Source organism: Bufo bufo, chromosome 5 (assembly GCF_905171765.1).
Source record: "Bufo bufo chromosome 5, aBufBuf1.1, whole genome shotgun sequence".
Taxonomy (NCBI): Eukaryota; Metazoa; Chordata; class Amphibia; order Anura; family Bufonidae; genus Bufo; species Bufo bufo.
Genome location: NC_053393.1, coordinates 537,271,792 through 537,288,683, shown reverse-complemented (window position 1 = coordinate 537,288,683; position 16,892 = coordinate 537,271,792). Strand labels below are relative to the sequence as shown.

Here is a 16,892-nt window from a genome sequence, read left to right as displayed (position 1 = left end):
ACCTTTAGGATTTCACAGGTCATTTACCTACTTACCACACATTAGGGCCCCTGGAAAATGCCAAGGCAGTATAACTACCCCACAAGTGACCCCATTTTGGAAAGAAGACACCCCAAGGTATTCTGTGAGAGGCATGGCGAGTTCCTAGAATTTTATATTTTTTGTCACAAGTTAGCGGAAAATGATGATTTATTTTTTTATTTTTTTTATTTTTTTTCCCCTTACAAAGTCTCATATTCCACTAACTTGTGACAAAAAATAAAAACTTCCATGAACTCACTATGCCCATCACGAAATACCTGGGGGTGTCTTCTTTCCAAAATGGGGTCACTTGTGGGGTAGTTATACTGCCCTGGCATTCTAGGGGCCCAAATGTGTGGTAAGAAGTTTGAAATTAAAATGTGTAAAAAATGACCGGTGAAATCCGAAAGGTGCTCTTTGGAATATGGGCCCCTTTGCCCACCTAGGCTGCAAAAAAGTGTCACACATGTGGTATCTCCGTACTCAGGAGAAGTTGGGGAATGTGTTTTGGGGTGTCATTTTACATATACCCATGCTGGGTGAGAGAAATATCTTGGCAAAAGACAACTTTTACCATTTTTTTTATACAAAGTTGGCATTTGACCAAGATATTTATCTCACCCAGCATGGGTATATGTAAAATGACACCCCAAAACACATTCCCCAACTTCTCCTGAGTACGGCGATACCACATGTGTGGCACTTTTTTGCAGCCTAGGTGGGCAAAGGGGCCCACATTCCAAAGAGCACCTTTCGGATTTCACCGGTCATTTTTTACACATTTTAATTTCAAACTTCTTACCACACATTTGGGCCCCTAGAATGCCAGGGCAGTATAACTACCCCACAAGTCACCCCATTTTGGAAAGAAGACACCCCAAGGTATTCGCTGATGGGCATAGTGAGTTCATAGAAGTTTTTATTTTTTGTCACAAGTTAGTGGAATATGAGACTTTGTAAGAAAAATAAAATAAAAAAAATCATCATTTTCCACTAACTTGTGACAAAAAATAAAAAGTTCTATGAACTCACTATGCCCATCAGCGAATACCTTAGGGTGTGTACTTTCCGAAATGGGGTCATTTGTGGGGTGTTTGTACTGTCTGGCCATTGTAGAACCTCAGGAAACATGACAGGTGCTCAGAAAGTCAGAGCTGCTTCAAAAAGCGAAAATTCACATTTTTGTACCATAGTTTGTAAACGCTATAACTTTTACCCAAACCAATTTTTTTTACCCAAACATTTTTTTTTTATCAAAGACATGTAGAAAAATAAATTTAGAGAAAAATTTATATATGGATGTCGTTTTTTTTTGCAAAATTTTGCAACTGAAAGTGAAAAATGTCATTTTGCAAAAAAATAGTTAAATTTCGATTAATAACAAAAAAAGTTAAAATGTCAGCAGCAATGAAATACCACCAAATGAAAGCTCTATTAGTGAGAAGAAAAGGAGGTAAAATTCATTTGGGTGGTAAGTTGCATGACCGAGCAATAAACCGCTAAACTTGTGGAGTGCCAATTTGTAAAAAAGGGCCTGGTCACTAGGGGGGTATAAACCTGTGGTCCTTAAGTGGTTAAGGACTACATCCGAACTTTAAAAGTACATTGCGGTGCGGCGGGGGTTAATAGGAACAGGATGCCCGCTGTCACAACGCATCCTGTCACAACGCCGGGGGGGGGTCATGTGACCCCCCCGTATCGGCGATCGCCGCAAACCGCAGGACATTTCAGACCTGCGGTTTGCGGCTTTTACCCGCGGATTGCGGCAGGCGGCGGGCGGTGCCATCGGGTCCCCATGCGGCTGTAGGGGGGACCCGATGGCATGGAAGGTAGCGCGATGTCTAAGGAAGGCATCGCGCTGCCTTCCGGTGAAGAGCCTGTGAGATCCAGCCCCCTGTAGTATTGAAGTATTGGAATGCATTGTAAAGGATCAGACCCCCAAAAGTTCAAGTCCCAAAGTGGGAAAAAAAATAAAGTGAAAAAAAAAGTTTAAAAAATAAAGTTTCCCCCCCAAAAATTTAAAGTTTCAAGTAAAAATAAACAAAAACTTCATTTTCCCCAAATAAAGTTAAAAAACTAATTGGGAAAAAATAGGGAAAAAAAGTATACATATTAGGTATCGCCGCGTCCGTATAGACCGGCTCTATAAATATATCACATGACCTTACCCCTCAGATAAACACCGTAAAAAATAAAAAATAAAAACTGTTCTAAATAAACAATTTTTTTGTCCCCTTGCATCACAAAAAGTATAACAACAAGCGATCAAAAAGGCGTTTGCTCACCAAAATAGTACCACTCTAACCGTCACCTCATCCCGCAAAAAATGAGCCCCTACCTGAGACAATCGCCCAAAAAATAAAAAAAACTATGGCTCAGAATATGGAGACACTAAAACATCATTTTTTTTGTTTTAAAAAAGCTGTGATTGTGTAAAACTTACATAAATAAAAAAAAAGTATACATATTAGGTATCGCCGCGTCCGTATTGACCGGCACTATGAAAATATCACATGACCTAACCCCTCAGATGAACACTGTAAAAAAATTTAAATAAAAACTGTGCTAAATAAACAATTTTTTGTCACCTTACATCACAAAAAGTGTAATAGCAAGCGATCAAAAAGTCATATGCACCCCAAAATAGTGCCAATCAACCGTCATCTCATCCTGCAAAAATGAGACCCAACCTAAGATAATCGCACCAAAAATGAAAAAACTATGGCTCTCAGAATATGGAGACACTAAAACATGATTTTTTTTATGTTTCAAAAATGATATTATTGTGTAAAACTTACATAAATAAAAAAAAAGTATACATATTAGGTATCGCCGCGTCCATATCGACCGGCTCTATGAAAATATCACATGACCTAACCCCTCAGATGAACACCGTAAAAAATTTAAAATAAAAACTGTGCTAAATAAACCATTTTTTGTCACCTTACATCACAAAAAGTTTAATAGCAAGCTATCAAAAAGTCACACGCCCCCCAAAATAGTCAAGGGTGACTATGACCGCTAACTCTATTGTGACATGGGTTTTTTGGGCTGTTTACAAATATGCTCTTCTATCACTATTGGTTTATGCTAGGGGTATATGTTGGTGTGCATAGTAGGTGTTTCTAATGCTGACACATTACCTGAATCGCGTGCTTGTACTCTGCCCTCATTTTATGTGGTATGTGTTAAATATTAGAAGGATACAATATATACAATAAATATCCTCATAAATGTATGCTTCATTTACATAATTTATAACAGGGGAAGGTCATTGTAAAAATTCACAGAATTTTTCTCCCAGCAATAAGGAAATCATGCTAATTCTTAAGGGGGTTATCTTTAGATTTTGGAGCCTCTTGCAAGATATTTATTTCAAAGTGCAGTTTTTATTGCATCGTTCATTAGTATCATTTTTATCTGCAATCTGTTATCTTTGTCCCCAATAAAACTATACAGGAAGTATACAAGAATTCTACCAATGTGTAAAATTAAAGTCTAACTTTAAACATGGGGTTAATATAGAAGATAGGAAGGCAAGGCTGCGCATCATGTAGTATGAACGGTGCAGTCCTTGTACTCACCGCTCCAACATCAACGATGAAACAGTCTCCGGTATTGAAGCTGGACCAGCCGAACGGAACCTCTGTAGCCCTGATCACTCGCCTTCCCTTGACATGTAGAAGTTGTCGTGCAGTGAGGTCGTTGGTAATCGCATGTTTGAATCCAGAGGCCACTCCCCCTGCCTGAGGACAAATAATATCATATAGATGTTCATTGAAACATATGATCGTATTTACTGAGAGCAGTATTATAGTAGTAATATTCCTGTACATAGGAGCAGTATTATAGTAGTTATATTCCTGTACATAGGAGCAGTATTATAGTAGTTATATTCCTGTACATAGGAGCAGTATTATAGTAGTTATATTCTTGTACATAGAGGCAGTATTATAGTAGTTATATTCCTGTACATAGGAGCAGTATTATAGTAGTTATACATGTACATAGGAGGCAGTATTATAGTAGTTATATACTTGTACATAGGAGCAGTATTATAGTAGTTATATTCTTGTACATAGGAGGCAGTATTATAGTAGTTAAATTCTTGTACATAGGAGCAGTATTATAGTAGTTATATTCCTGTACATAGGAGCAGTATTATAGTAGTTATATTCTTATACATAGGAGCAGTATTATAGTAGTTATATTCTTGTACATAGGAGGCAGTATTATAGTAGTTATATTCTTGTACATAGGAGCAGTATTATAGTAGTTATATTCCTGTACATAGGAGGCAGTATTATAGTAGTTATATTCTTGTACATAGGAGGCAGTATTATAGTAGTTATATTCTTGTACATAGGAGGCAGTATTATAGTAGTTATATTCTTGTACATAGGAGCAGTATTATAGTAGTTATATTCTTGTACATAGGAGGCAGTATTATAGTAGTTATATTCTTGTACATAGGAGCAGTATTATAGCAGTTATATTCTTGTACATAGGAGCAGTATTATAGTAGTTATATTCTTGTACATAGGAGCAGTATTATAGTAGTTATATTCTTGCACATAGGTACAGTATTATAGTAGTTATATTCTCGTACATAGGAGCAGTATTATAGTAGTTACATTCTTGTACATAGGGGCAGTATTATAGTAGTTATATTCTTGTACATAGGAGCAGTATTATAGCAGTTATATTCTTGTACATAGGAGAAGTATTATAGTAGTTATATTCTTTTTTTTTTCTTTTTTTTTTTTTTTTCTTTTTTTTAAATATATATATCTTTATTTTCCACATCATGATATTAGTACATAAAACAGTAATAGTCACAACGGTATGCCTAACATGGCAATCATAAACGTCCTTACAAAAAGAGAAAAAAAAAAACAAAACTATACAACATCCTAAGAACACCCTCACGACAATATATAATAATATCTATATTCACCCCCCCCCATTGGCTGCCGTCCACTCCATTCATCAATGTGTAAAATAATATAAATTATGGCTATGTAGATCTGCGTGTAATTCTCCGTTTCTTTTCAATGTCCTCATAGACTCTAATTTTTTGAAGATATGAACCCCACTCCCTTGTTGAGGGCGGGGAGACAGAGCCCCAATACTTTATCAATATAGCTTTAGCGACCATCAATCCCCGCATCCAAATCCGTCTGACCTGGGCCGGGACTTCCACTTCTGACCCACATTCTCCAAAAAGCACTATCAAAACCCCCGGGTTATAATTCATTGAGCTCTCCCTTTGTAGGGTAGCGAAAACCTCATCCCAATAACTTCTTATTTTGCTGCAGCTCCAAAGCAAGTGGACATAATCCGCATTAATATATCCACATTTGGAGCAGCAGCAAACCCGATCTTTATTTTGGGGAAATTTTCCTTGGATTTTAGGCGTATAGTAAAGTCTGTGGAGGATCTTAAATTGGATTAACCTGTGCGCACTGGAAACTGACGCCTTTCTCACATTCCTATAAATAGTAGACCACTGTAGTGGGGGGCAATTCAACTCTTGCTCCCACTTATTTGTGCTTTTGAACGGTGTTACAGTTGCCAGTGCAATTCGGAGTTTTGCGTAAAGTCTGGATAACTTCACTTTTTCATACTTCTGAGCGTCACAAAAATCAAAAAATATATTCTCTCGTGGATAAAAGGGGCCTCTATTCCTAGAGGTTTCAAATATATGTTGCAAACGTGAATACATAAATAAATCTAATGGTGAGCTATCGATAAAACCAAATTCCAAAAGTGATTTGAACCGACCCATATAAAAAAGGTCAGACACCCTATTGATACCATTACGTACCCAATAACCAAAATCTGTAATTTTGAAGAACTCCTCCAGCCCCCTGTTCTCCCACAGAGGGGTGAAAACAAACGGACCGGAAGATTTAAGGGTCTTCTTCAGTCTGTTCCAGACCCTCTGCAGTGAGCACGGGATCAGCAGGGACCTCCTCATTCCCATAAACCCAGTCTCCAAACATGCAAAAATATTATCAAGTGGTTTATCAAAAACTTTAGCCAAATATCGTGAAAGTAAACTCTCCTTAGAACAGCAACAACGCTGAATCTGTGCACACAAATAATAACCTTGAAAAAAGGGTAGTGACAGCCCACCATCTGCCTCTGACAGCCATAGGTATCTCTGCTTTATACGCACCCTCTTCCTTCCCCAAATTAAATCATTGATCATAGCCTCTAACCTATGAAAGAAAATATCTTCTATCCAGATGGGGGAGGCACACAACGGAAATAAAACTATCGGGAGGATAATCATTTTAATCAGGGCTATTCTATCCGTCTGTGCCAGCATCAGCTTCCGCCAAGCGCAAATTTTGTCCCTGACTTTATTCAGAACAGAGGCCAGATTAAGATCATAAAACCTATTTATAGGGAGGCCAATCTTAACCCCTAAATAATCTAATGTGTCATTGGGGACCAAAACACGTACTCGCCTCCCCTCGTCTACAGCTTTCCGGTTTAGCGGGAGGAGCGATGATTTTGACCAGTTGATTCTATAGCCTGATAGTTTACCATAATGTTCTATTACCTCTGTGACGTACGGGAGAATTTTCCACCCCTGATCCAGAAACAGAATCACGTCATCGGCATATAGACTTATTTTATCGCCCACTCCCGCTACTTCAAAACCGTCTATACGGCTATCCCAGCGAATCCGAGAAGCCAATGGTTCAATAAAGAGAGCGAAAAGGAGAGGAGAGAGGGGGCAACCCTGTCGCATCCCTCTTTGCATCGTAACGGGGGAAGATCTAATACCATTGACACTAATACATGCAACAGGATGTGCATATAGCATTTGAGTCATTTCCAAAAAGGGATTCCCAATGCCAAAATGGGACATTGTAGCCCACAAAAAAGGCCACTCCATCCTGTCAAACGCCTTTGCGGCGTCCAAAGACAGAATGGAGTGGTCTATACTACCCCCAACAGACAGATTCAAGTAAACCCTATATAGACTCATCTGTATTTGCCGTCCCAGAATAAATCCCGTCTGATTGGGGTGAACCAAACCCGCTATAACCCTCTTTAGACGATTAGACAAAATTTGGGCGAAAATCTTATAATCCGTATTCAGAAGTGATATGGGTCTATATGATCCCATATCACACGGATCCTTGTCCTTTTTCAAGACCAAAATAATCACTGCTTCCCCAAATGATGGAGGTAAAGAACAGCATGCGCGGGATTCATTCAGAACTAGAAGCAGGATCGGCAAAAGTGCGCTAGCGTGGTACCTATATAGATCAAACGGCAATCCATCTGATCCAGGGGCAGATTTATATTTTAGAGAGGGAAGAGTCGCCTGGAGTTCCTCTAACAAAATAGGGGAGTCCAAGCGCTCTCTATCTTGAGAGCATAACTGGGGGAGTTCTAATTTTTGAAGATATTGATCCATAACGATGCGACTAAACATAGACTCAGATTTATAGGAGCAGTATTATAGTAGTTATAGTCTTGTACTTAGGAGCAGTATTATAGTAGTTATATTTATGGACATAGTAGCAGTATTATAGTAGTTATATTCTTGTACATAGGATGCAGTATTATAGTAGTTATATTCCTGTATATAGGAGCAGTATTATAGTAGTTATATTCTAGTACATAGGAGCAGTATTATAGTAGTTATATTCTTGTACTTAGGAGCAGTATTATAGTAGTTATATTCTTGTACATAGGAGCAGTATTATAGTAGTTATATTCTTGTACATAGGAGCAGTATTATAGTAGTTATATTCTTGTACATAGGAGGCAGTATTATAGTAGTTATATTATTGTACATAAGAGCAGTATTATAGTAGTTATATTCTTGTACTCAGGAGGCAGTATTATAGTAGTTATATTCTTGTACATAGGAGGCAGTATTATAGTAGTTATATTCTTGTACATAGGAGCAGTATTATAGTAGTTATATTCTTGTACTTAGGAGCAGTATTATAGTAGTTATATTCTTGTACATAGGAGAAGTATTATAGTAGTTATATTCTTGTACATAGGAGCAGTATTATAGTAGTTATATTCTTGTACATAGGAGCAGTATTATAGTAGTTATATTTATCGACATAGTAGCAGTATTATAGTAGTTATATTCTTGTACATAGGTGGCAGTATTATAGTAGTTATATTCTTGTACATAGGAGCAGTATTATAGTAGTTATATTCTTGTACATAGGAGCAGTATTATAGTAGTTATATTCTTGTACATAGGAGGCAGTATTATAGTAGTTATATTCTTGGACATAGGAGCAGTATTATAGTAGTTATATTCTTGTACATAAGAGCAGTATTATAGTAGTTATATTCTTGTACATAGGAGCAGTATTATAGTAGTTATATTCTTGTACATAGGAGCAGTATTATAGTAGTTATATTCTTGTACATAGGAGCAGTATTATAGTAGTTATATTTATGGACATAGGAGCAGTATTATAGTAGTTATATTTATGGACATAGTAGCAGTATTATAGTAGTTATATTCTTGTACATAGGTGGCAGTATTATAGTAGTTATATTCTTGTACATAGGAGCAGTATTATAGTAGTTATATTCTTGTACATAGGAGCAGTATTATAGTAGTTATATTCTTGTACATAGGAGGCAGTATTATAGTAGTTATATTCTTGGACATAGGAGCAGTATTATAGTAGTTATATTCTTGTACATAGGTGGCAGTATTATAGTAGTTATATTCTTGTACATAGGAGCAGTATTATAGTAGTTATATTCTTGTACATAGGAGCAGTATTATAGTAGTTATATTCTTGTACATAGGAGGCAGTATTATAGTAGTTATATTCTTGGACATAGGAGCAGTATTATAGTAGTTATATTCTTGTACATAAGAGCAGTATTATAGCAGTTATATTCTTGGACATAGGAGCAGTATTATAGTAGTTATATTCTTCTACATAGGAGCAGTATTATAGTAGTTGTATTCTTGTACATAGGAACACTATTATAGTAGTTATAGTCTTGTACATAGGAGCAGTATTATAGTAGTTATATTCTTGTACATAGGAGCAGTATTATAGTAGTTATATTCTTCTACATAGGAGCAGTATTATAGTAGTTGTATTCTTGTACATAGGAGCACTATTATAGTAGTTATAGTCTTGTACATAGGAGCAGTATTATAGTAGTTATATTCTTGTACATAGAAGCAGTATTATAGTAGTTATATTCTTGCACATAGGAGCAGTATTATAGTAGGTATATTCTTGTACATAGGAGGCAGTATTATAGTAGTTATATTCTTGTACATAGGAGCAGTATTATAGTAGTTATATTCTTGTACATAGGAGCAGTATTATAGTAGTTATATTCTTGTACATAGGAGCAGTATTATAGTAGTTATATTCTTGTACATAGGAGCAGTATTATAGTAGTTATATTCTTGTACATAGGAGCAGTATTATAGTAGTTATATTCTTGTACATAGGAGCAGTATTATAGTCGTTATATTCTTGTACATAGGAGCAGTATTATAGTAGTTATATTCTTGTACATAGGAGCAGTATTATAGCAGTTATATTCTTGTACATAGGAGCAGTATTATAGTAGTTATATTCTTGTACATAGGAGCAGTATTATAGTAGTTATATCCTTGTACATAGGAGGCAGTATTATAGTAGTTATATCCTTGTACATAGGAGCAGTATTATAGTAGTTATATTCTTGTACATAGGAGCAGTATTATAGTAGTTATATTCTTGTACATAGGAGCAGTATTATAGTAGTTATATTCTTGTACATGGGGGCAGTATTATATTGGTTTTATTCTTCTTCATAGGGGTAGTTTTGTAAGGTAGAATTATTTCCTATATGAACAATATTTTGTGACAATGTTTGAGATAAGTTCAGCACTTATGATGACTTCACTCCTCTACTACACCAATAATAAGTTGTTCTTTGTACCTGATACTTGATGCCAGATTTAAAATAACCTAGAAAAGTGTTGCTCTCGTATCCTTGGAGTTCCCGGTATTGTACAGCTTTTCCACCAAGGTGGTCGTCCATCTGTACTGTAAATATGGCTGCGGCCGTGCTCTCATCTTGAGTGCATTCATTTCCTATGAGAGTTTTGATGTGTTATTTCTCACATGCATTATCAGAGTTTATATGAGTATTTGTTATTTTTGCAAAACTTTCCTGGCAACTTCATCTGATTCTTATTACTATACTATACATACTACAAGATTTTGGCTGCTTTGTGCTGGGGTTTTATATATAGTATCTATGAACGTACGGTAAGTTGCAACTACATTTTCCATCACCCAGTGGTTTTCTTTTGCTGTCCTAGCCCAGTACTAAATACAGAAGAAGCCCTGCATGGACATTATTGAGGGACTGTTGAGCAATACATGGGGATTTCCCTGCTTTCTCCTGCTCTAGCTCTGAATACCTTTATTGTGCAGCAGAATACAAAGTTCAGAGGAGGCTGGAGATCATATGGTCCAGGTCATGAGTGCTAGAGGTGGTGCCCACAAGCGACTCTGCTCATACAGTTTATTACTCATGATGACTCTTGGCACTTTTATTTGGATGCACTGACTGTCTTGGAGAACTTCATTAGAATATTGTGCAAGCTTCTTTTCCTGCTTCCCCAATTACAGGCATTGAGCCCAAACAATAAATGCAAATGCCTCCATGACTAAAAAGTTTACCAAAGCTTTTAGATGCTTTTTAGGCCAGTTCCACCATTTCTGATTGTATCTACTAAAATCTAATGTGTGTGGGGACGGCCAGACTGTCTCCAGCCTCTCATAGAGTAAATATGTCCATTGGAGATGAGCGGCGGCAGCTACACATGGCAGCCAATTATCGAAACTACTTAATATGCAACAATGGACAGGCAGCTGAGTTAGAAGGGGCAAATAGCTGTTGGCCAAATGATTGTTTCAGTCAATGATATATCATAGCACCATCTAATTGTATCCTTTCTCCTACTGACTAATAAATCTGCCGCCATATTGGTTGTTTTTCAGACAAGCTCAATGCTAATTCTCGAAAACACGTGGACACTTACCGAGCCAAAAATGCAGACTGTATATCTTAAACAGCGGCATCTCCACCGTTTTGAGTACCAGATAGGCATCTCCTATATAGAAGTTACCATGCTGCTCCTTAGGGACCTCCGCCAGCTTCATCTGTTCGATCCTCCATGTCTGAAGTCCACTTTTCAGACCGGCTTTCTCGAATTCCTTGTGTTTCCCTTCCATGATCGATCGGTCCCTGGGATCTGACTCTGCTGAGGTTTATCTCACTTCAGGAGCAATGTCTGCAGTGCGTACAGATAATAACCTGGATTGCAGAGGGAGGGGATTGCTGTCAATCCTGTCACCGTTACAACCCAATCAGTGCTTAATAATGCCATAAATGTAAGACTTTGAAAATTTACAACATAAATAGTGACACCTGACAATATACAGAGGGAATGTCCTCCCTGCAATGACTAAACAGGTCTAATATTCTGTCTGGTTAGTTCCTCATTATATCATTATATTTATAAGGATCAGAACTCAGTTTTTTTCTGATGCAGAGATCTAAATCCCCTGTATAGACATAGAATTGAATGCTAACATTCATCCTGCCTGCAGTCACCACTAGGGGGAGCTCAGGAGCTTACTGCATACCTTGTGTAGATTGAATTTTCAATAGGTTTGGTGCTGGCAAAGACAAGGGTGTGGATTCGAAGGGATCTCCTGTTTTTCCCTCATCAAGCAGTTCTCTGTAACTTTTACATTGATGGCCTATCCTTAGAAATGGTCATTAATCTCAGATTGCAGGGGGTCTGGTTGCCAGTACACCAACTGATTGCAGCTGTTTGTAGTAGCTCTGGGGGCAGCTACATCTAGTGTGATGGTGCTTATCAACAGGGTTCCTGGGATTGGGACCTACATCGATCTCATATTGATGATCTATTGGTACCACACAAATTATGGTTGGAAGACTTGCAGTGTAGCGCATCTGCTCGTTTTGGCTGTCAGGTCATGCCACTATCTAGGGAGGTATTTAGAGGGTAAAGGGTCTAGTATAAGGAATAATCTTTAGTTGATGGTATTACAAGTAGTAGAAAAGATGTTCTGGTACTAGGATCAACCCTATTAAACCAAGCATACTGGCTGGTTGGGCTCATCATGGTGATTAAAACTATACCTTTAGATTGTCTGTATGCTAAACAGCTGCAGAGAAATCTGCATTTTTATTCATATGCAAATAAGAATTTCAAGCACCAGGAGGCGGGGTTGAATGGTCTGAGCACTGCTTTTTAACACCCCCTGTGCTCTGCACACCCCCTCTCCCTTTGATTGTGTCTGTGTCCTAACATCTACATATCATATACACTATGTACTGTAGCTTCACCATACTGAGATCTGCTCAGAAAGCGAATCTACATATTACTGCTTTATTCACAGGCATAATATATGATTATAAAGACACCAGAAATATGTGGCAGCTTATAATCATAGAAAGGACCTCTATGTGTTAATGCTATAGCTTGGTGGTATAGTGGTCTAGGAGAGAAAGTCCTACAGCTGGCATGTGACCCATGTGCACAGACATGCTTGAAAAGGGGCTGCTCATGTCTTAAAGCCTGAAACGTTGCTTCTATATTACTGTGCACCTGAATGTTCGGCTGAATGATGAAATAAAAAACACTTGTGAACACTGCAAATTGGTGTGCCATCTGAAATCGTGTATCTGTACCCACCAGACAGCCTTGTCTTCGAAGAATCCCACACAGGGAGAACATACAAACTTCATTCCTTGGTCAGATGTAAACCCAGGACCCAATTCTAACTACTGAGCCACCTCGTTCGGTACCATACAATTCCTATATTCAAGAATCTGATGGTTCATAGTCTGAGAATAAAGATGAACCACGGAGATGCTCTGGTTTGTCTGGGTCCAAATCTAGAAGTTCCTGGAAGTAACCTGCAAAGTGTTATAAAACAGATATGATCTAAGAGATAAAGAATCACTTTAAGGGGGTTTTCTAGGATTTTTATATTAATGGCCTGTCCTACTTCAATGGGAGCAGTGCTGCTGTTAATGAAGACCGCACTGTATAGTCGGTCTTTATTGTTAATGGCCGTGCGGCACCTCAATTACCAATAAGAACCTGGATACATACAAAAAAAATAAGAGGACCTAGCTGAACAACTATGAAGCTACACAGAATGCCAATAGTCATACACAAAATACACATAAGGCTACTTTCACACTTGCGCTCGGAGCGGATCCGTCTGGTGTCTGCACAGACGGATCTGCTCCTATAATGCAAACGCTTGCATCCGTTCAGAACGGATCCGTCTGCATAACAGTTTTTTTCAGATCTGATTTTTCACTTCGTGAAAACTCAGATCCGACAGTATATTCTAACACAGAGGCGTTCCCATGGTGATGGGGACGCTTCAAGTTAGAATATACTAAAAGAACTGTGTACATGACTGCCCCCTGCTGCCTGGCAGCACCGGATCTCTTACAGGGGGCTGTGATCCGCACAATTAACCCCTCAGGTGCTGCACCTGAGGGGTTAATTGTGTGTATCATAGCCCCCTGTAAGAGATCAGGTGCTGCCAGGCAGGAGGGGGCAGACCCCCCCTCCCTCCCCTGTATTTAACTCATTGGTGGCCAGTGCGGCCCCCCTCCCTCCCCTGTATTTAACTCATTGGTGGCCAGTGCGGGCCCCCCCTCCCTCCCCTGTATTTAACTCATTGGTGGCCAGTGCGGGCCCCCCCCTCCCTCCCCTGTATTTAAATCATTGGTGGCCAGTGCGGCCTCCCCTCTCCCCCCTTATTAAAATGACCGACCCCCCCCATCATTGGTGGCAGCGGAGAGTTCCGATCGGAGTCCCAGTTTAATTGCTAGAGCTCCGATCGGTTACCATGGCAGCCAAGACGCTATTGCAGTCCTGGCTGCCATGGTTACTTAGCAATTTTTAGAAGCATTATACTTACCTGCGATGTCTGTGACCGGCCGGGCGCTCCTCCTACTGGTAAGTGAAAGGTCTGTGCGGCGCATTGCTTATAGCACAGACCTGTCACTTACCAGTAGGAGGAGCGCCCGGCCGGTCACAGACATCGCAGGTAAGTATAATGCTTCTAAAAATTGCTACGTAACCATGGCAGCCAGGACTGCAATAGCGTCTTGGCTGTCATGGTAACCGATCAGAGCCCCAACGATTGAACTGGGACTCCGATCGGAACTCTCCGTTGCCACCAATGATGGGGGGTCGGTCATTTTAATTAGGGGGGGAGAGGGGAGGCCGCACTGGCCACCAATGAATTAAATACAGGAGAGGGAGGGGGGCCACACTGGCCACCAATGAGTTAAATACAGGGGAGGGAGGGAGGGGGGGCGCACTGGCCACCAATGAGTTAAATACAGGGGAGGGAGGGGGCCGCACTGGCCACCAATAAGTTAAATACAGGGGAGGGAGGGAGTGGGGCCGCACTGGCCACCAATGAATTTAAAACTGGGGAGGGAGGGGGGGGGCTGGCCCCTGCTGCCTGGCAGCACCTGATCTCTTACAGGGGGCTATGATACGCACAATTAACCCCTCAGGTGCGGCACCTGAGGGGTTAATTGTGCGGATCACAGCCCCCTGTAAGAGATCAGGTGCTGCCAGGCAGCAGGGGGCAGTTATTACACAGTTCTCAGTATATTCTAACTTGAAGCGTCCCCATCACTATTATTCTGTGTTAGAATATACTGTCGGATCTGAGTTTCACGATCTAACTCAAATCCGATGGTATATTCTAACATAGAGGCGTTCCCATGGTGATTGGGACGCTTCAAGTTAAAATATACCATCGGATTGGAGAAAACTCCGATCTGATGGTATATTAATAGGGACTCCTGACTTTACATTGAAAGTCAATGGGGGACGGATCCGTTTGCAATTGCACCATAATGTGTCAACGTCAAACGGATCCGTCCCCATTGACTTGCATTGTAAGTCTAGACGGATCCGTTTGGCTCCGCACGGCCAGGCGGACACCAAAATGCTGCAAGCTGCGTTCGGGTGTCCGCCTAATGAGCGGAACGGAGGCCAAACGGTGCCAAACTGATGCATTCTGAGCAGATCCGCATCCACTCAGAATGCATTGGGGCTGTACGGATCCGTTCGTGGCCGCTTGTGAGAGCCTTCAAACGGAACTCACAAGCGGAACCCCGAACGCAAGTGTGAAAGTAGCCTAAGTTATATATAAAAATATATTTTATTAGAAATCAATGCACATAATATACTGGTGAAAAACCGGGGCAAGATGGAATAGCCCCACATTACTGCTGCAAAATAGGAAGAATATCAGTTGGACTATGGACCACATAGATTGAATGCCTATATTGGTATAATATCAATCGGGTGCCATAAATATGCTATTGGTCCCTGCTATACAAAAAAAAGCTACTGGTACTTCCATCCTTGAGAACCATAACAATGCAAATAAATAAAATACAGTCCAATGCTGGTAGAGACTCCTGAAAACTATATAATGCAAAAAATAAATAGATAAGTAAATAGGGTCCAAATGCTGATAAAGACTCCTAAAAGCTCAAAAAAATTATAATAATCACAGTAAAATATTAACTAATAATATACATAGTGACCAATGACATAAATTAGTATTATAGAGTCCATCCCAGCATATTGGACCTCAAAGCAACCAGATAATACAAGATGTCGAAACAGGACCCATAAACTGATGGTATAAAATAGTCCAAAGGACAAGGCAGCAACCGTTCAAAATTATAACCAGTAATAAATAGCAAAAGTATGTACAGAAGAAATCAAAACCTATTCACACCATCATAAACTATGATAATCCAAATCTACCCATAGTGGAGAAGGTCCGGTCTAATTGGTACTGAGAAAAGAACTGTCGACGTGCATTTCGCCAACCGAGCTGCCTTCGTCACTATTTTGCAGCAGTAATGTGGGGCTATTCCAATTCTACCCCGGTTTTTCACCAGTATATTGATTTCTAATAAAATACATATTTGACAGTAAACACTAAATATTAACCCCTTTAAGTCCGGTCTTTAAACATGGCGCCCGCTCGCACGTGCAGCGGGCACCATAGCCTCCGGGTTTCTGCTATTTTAAATAGCAGAGACCCACGGCACATGTATGCGATCAGCCATAAAGCTGATCGCATACATTTTCCCCTTCAGATGCCGTGGTCAAATATGACCACAGCATCTGAGCAGTCCGGAAGCGGAAGCCATGCGCTTCCGCTCCGGTAGCAGCGTTCCCCGGCTGAGATCGGGGAACCTGTTACATTGCTGAAATAGCCCAAAGCCTCAAGGAGGCTTCGGAGTCTATTTCAGGAATATACCAATACAGGCCACTAGGTGGCAGCATTTTATTGTTATATTGCAGGGATGCTCAACCTGTGGCCCTCCAGCTGTTGCAAAACTACAACTCCCAGCATGGCCTAATAGCTGTAGGATGTCCAGGCATACTGGGACTTCTAGTCTTGCAATAGCTGGTGGGCCGCAGGTTGGGCATCCCTGTTAATATATTACAAATGAAGTGTACAATGATGGCTATATAGCCATCAATGAACACAATAGGCAATCTAATGATTGCCGGTTATTGTCACCCAAGGTGACTTAATAAAAGTAAAAAAAATATTTTTACAAATATACAAAAAATAATAATACATATAAAAAAAATTAATAATTATATATATATATATATATATTCAAAATGAAAACCAATAAAAAAAATTAAATATCATGGGCATCGCCGCGTTCAAAAATGCCTATACAATTAAAATATAACAATATTAATGGCATACGACAAATGGTGTAATGGGAAAAAA

General features: G+C 39.5%; 1 protein-coding gene across 1 annotated transcript in view; it reads right to left on the bottom strand.

Moving 5' to 3' along the window:
- LOC121001951 (adseverin-like) overlaps nt 1-11,279 on the bottom strand; it is a 51,794-nt gene extending 40,515 nt beyond the window's left edge. Inside the window, exons 1-3 of the mRNA XM_040433224.1 lie at nt 11,087-11,279; nt 9,976-10,130; nt 3,606-3,767 (exon numbers count right to left, since the gene is read on the bottom strand). Coding sequence (XP_040289158.1) covers nt 3,606-3,767; nt 9,976-10,130; nt 11,087-11,279 — 510 coding nt within the window. The remainder of the gene's footprint in view (nt 1-3,605; nt 3,768-9,975; nt 10,131-11,086) is intronic.
- Between the last annotated feature and the right edge of the window lie 5,613 nt (nt 11,280-16,892).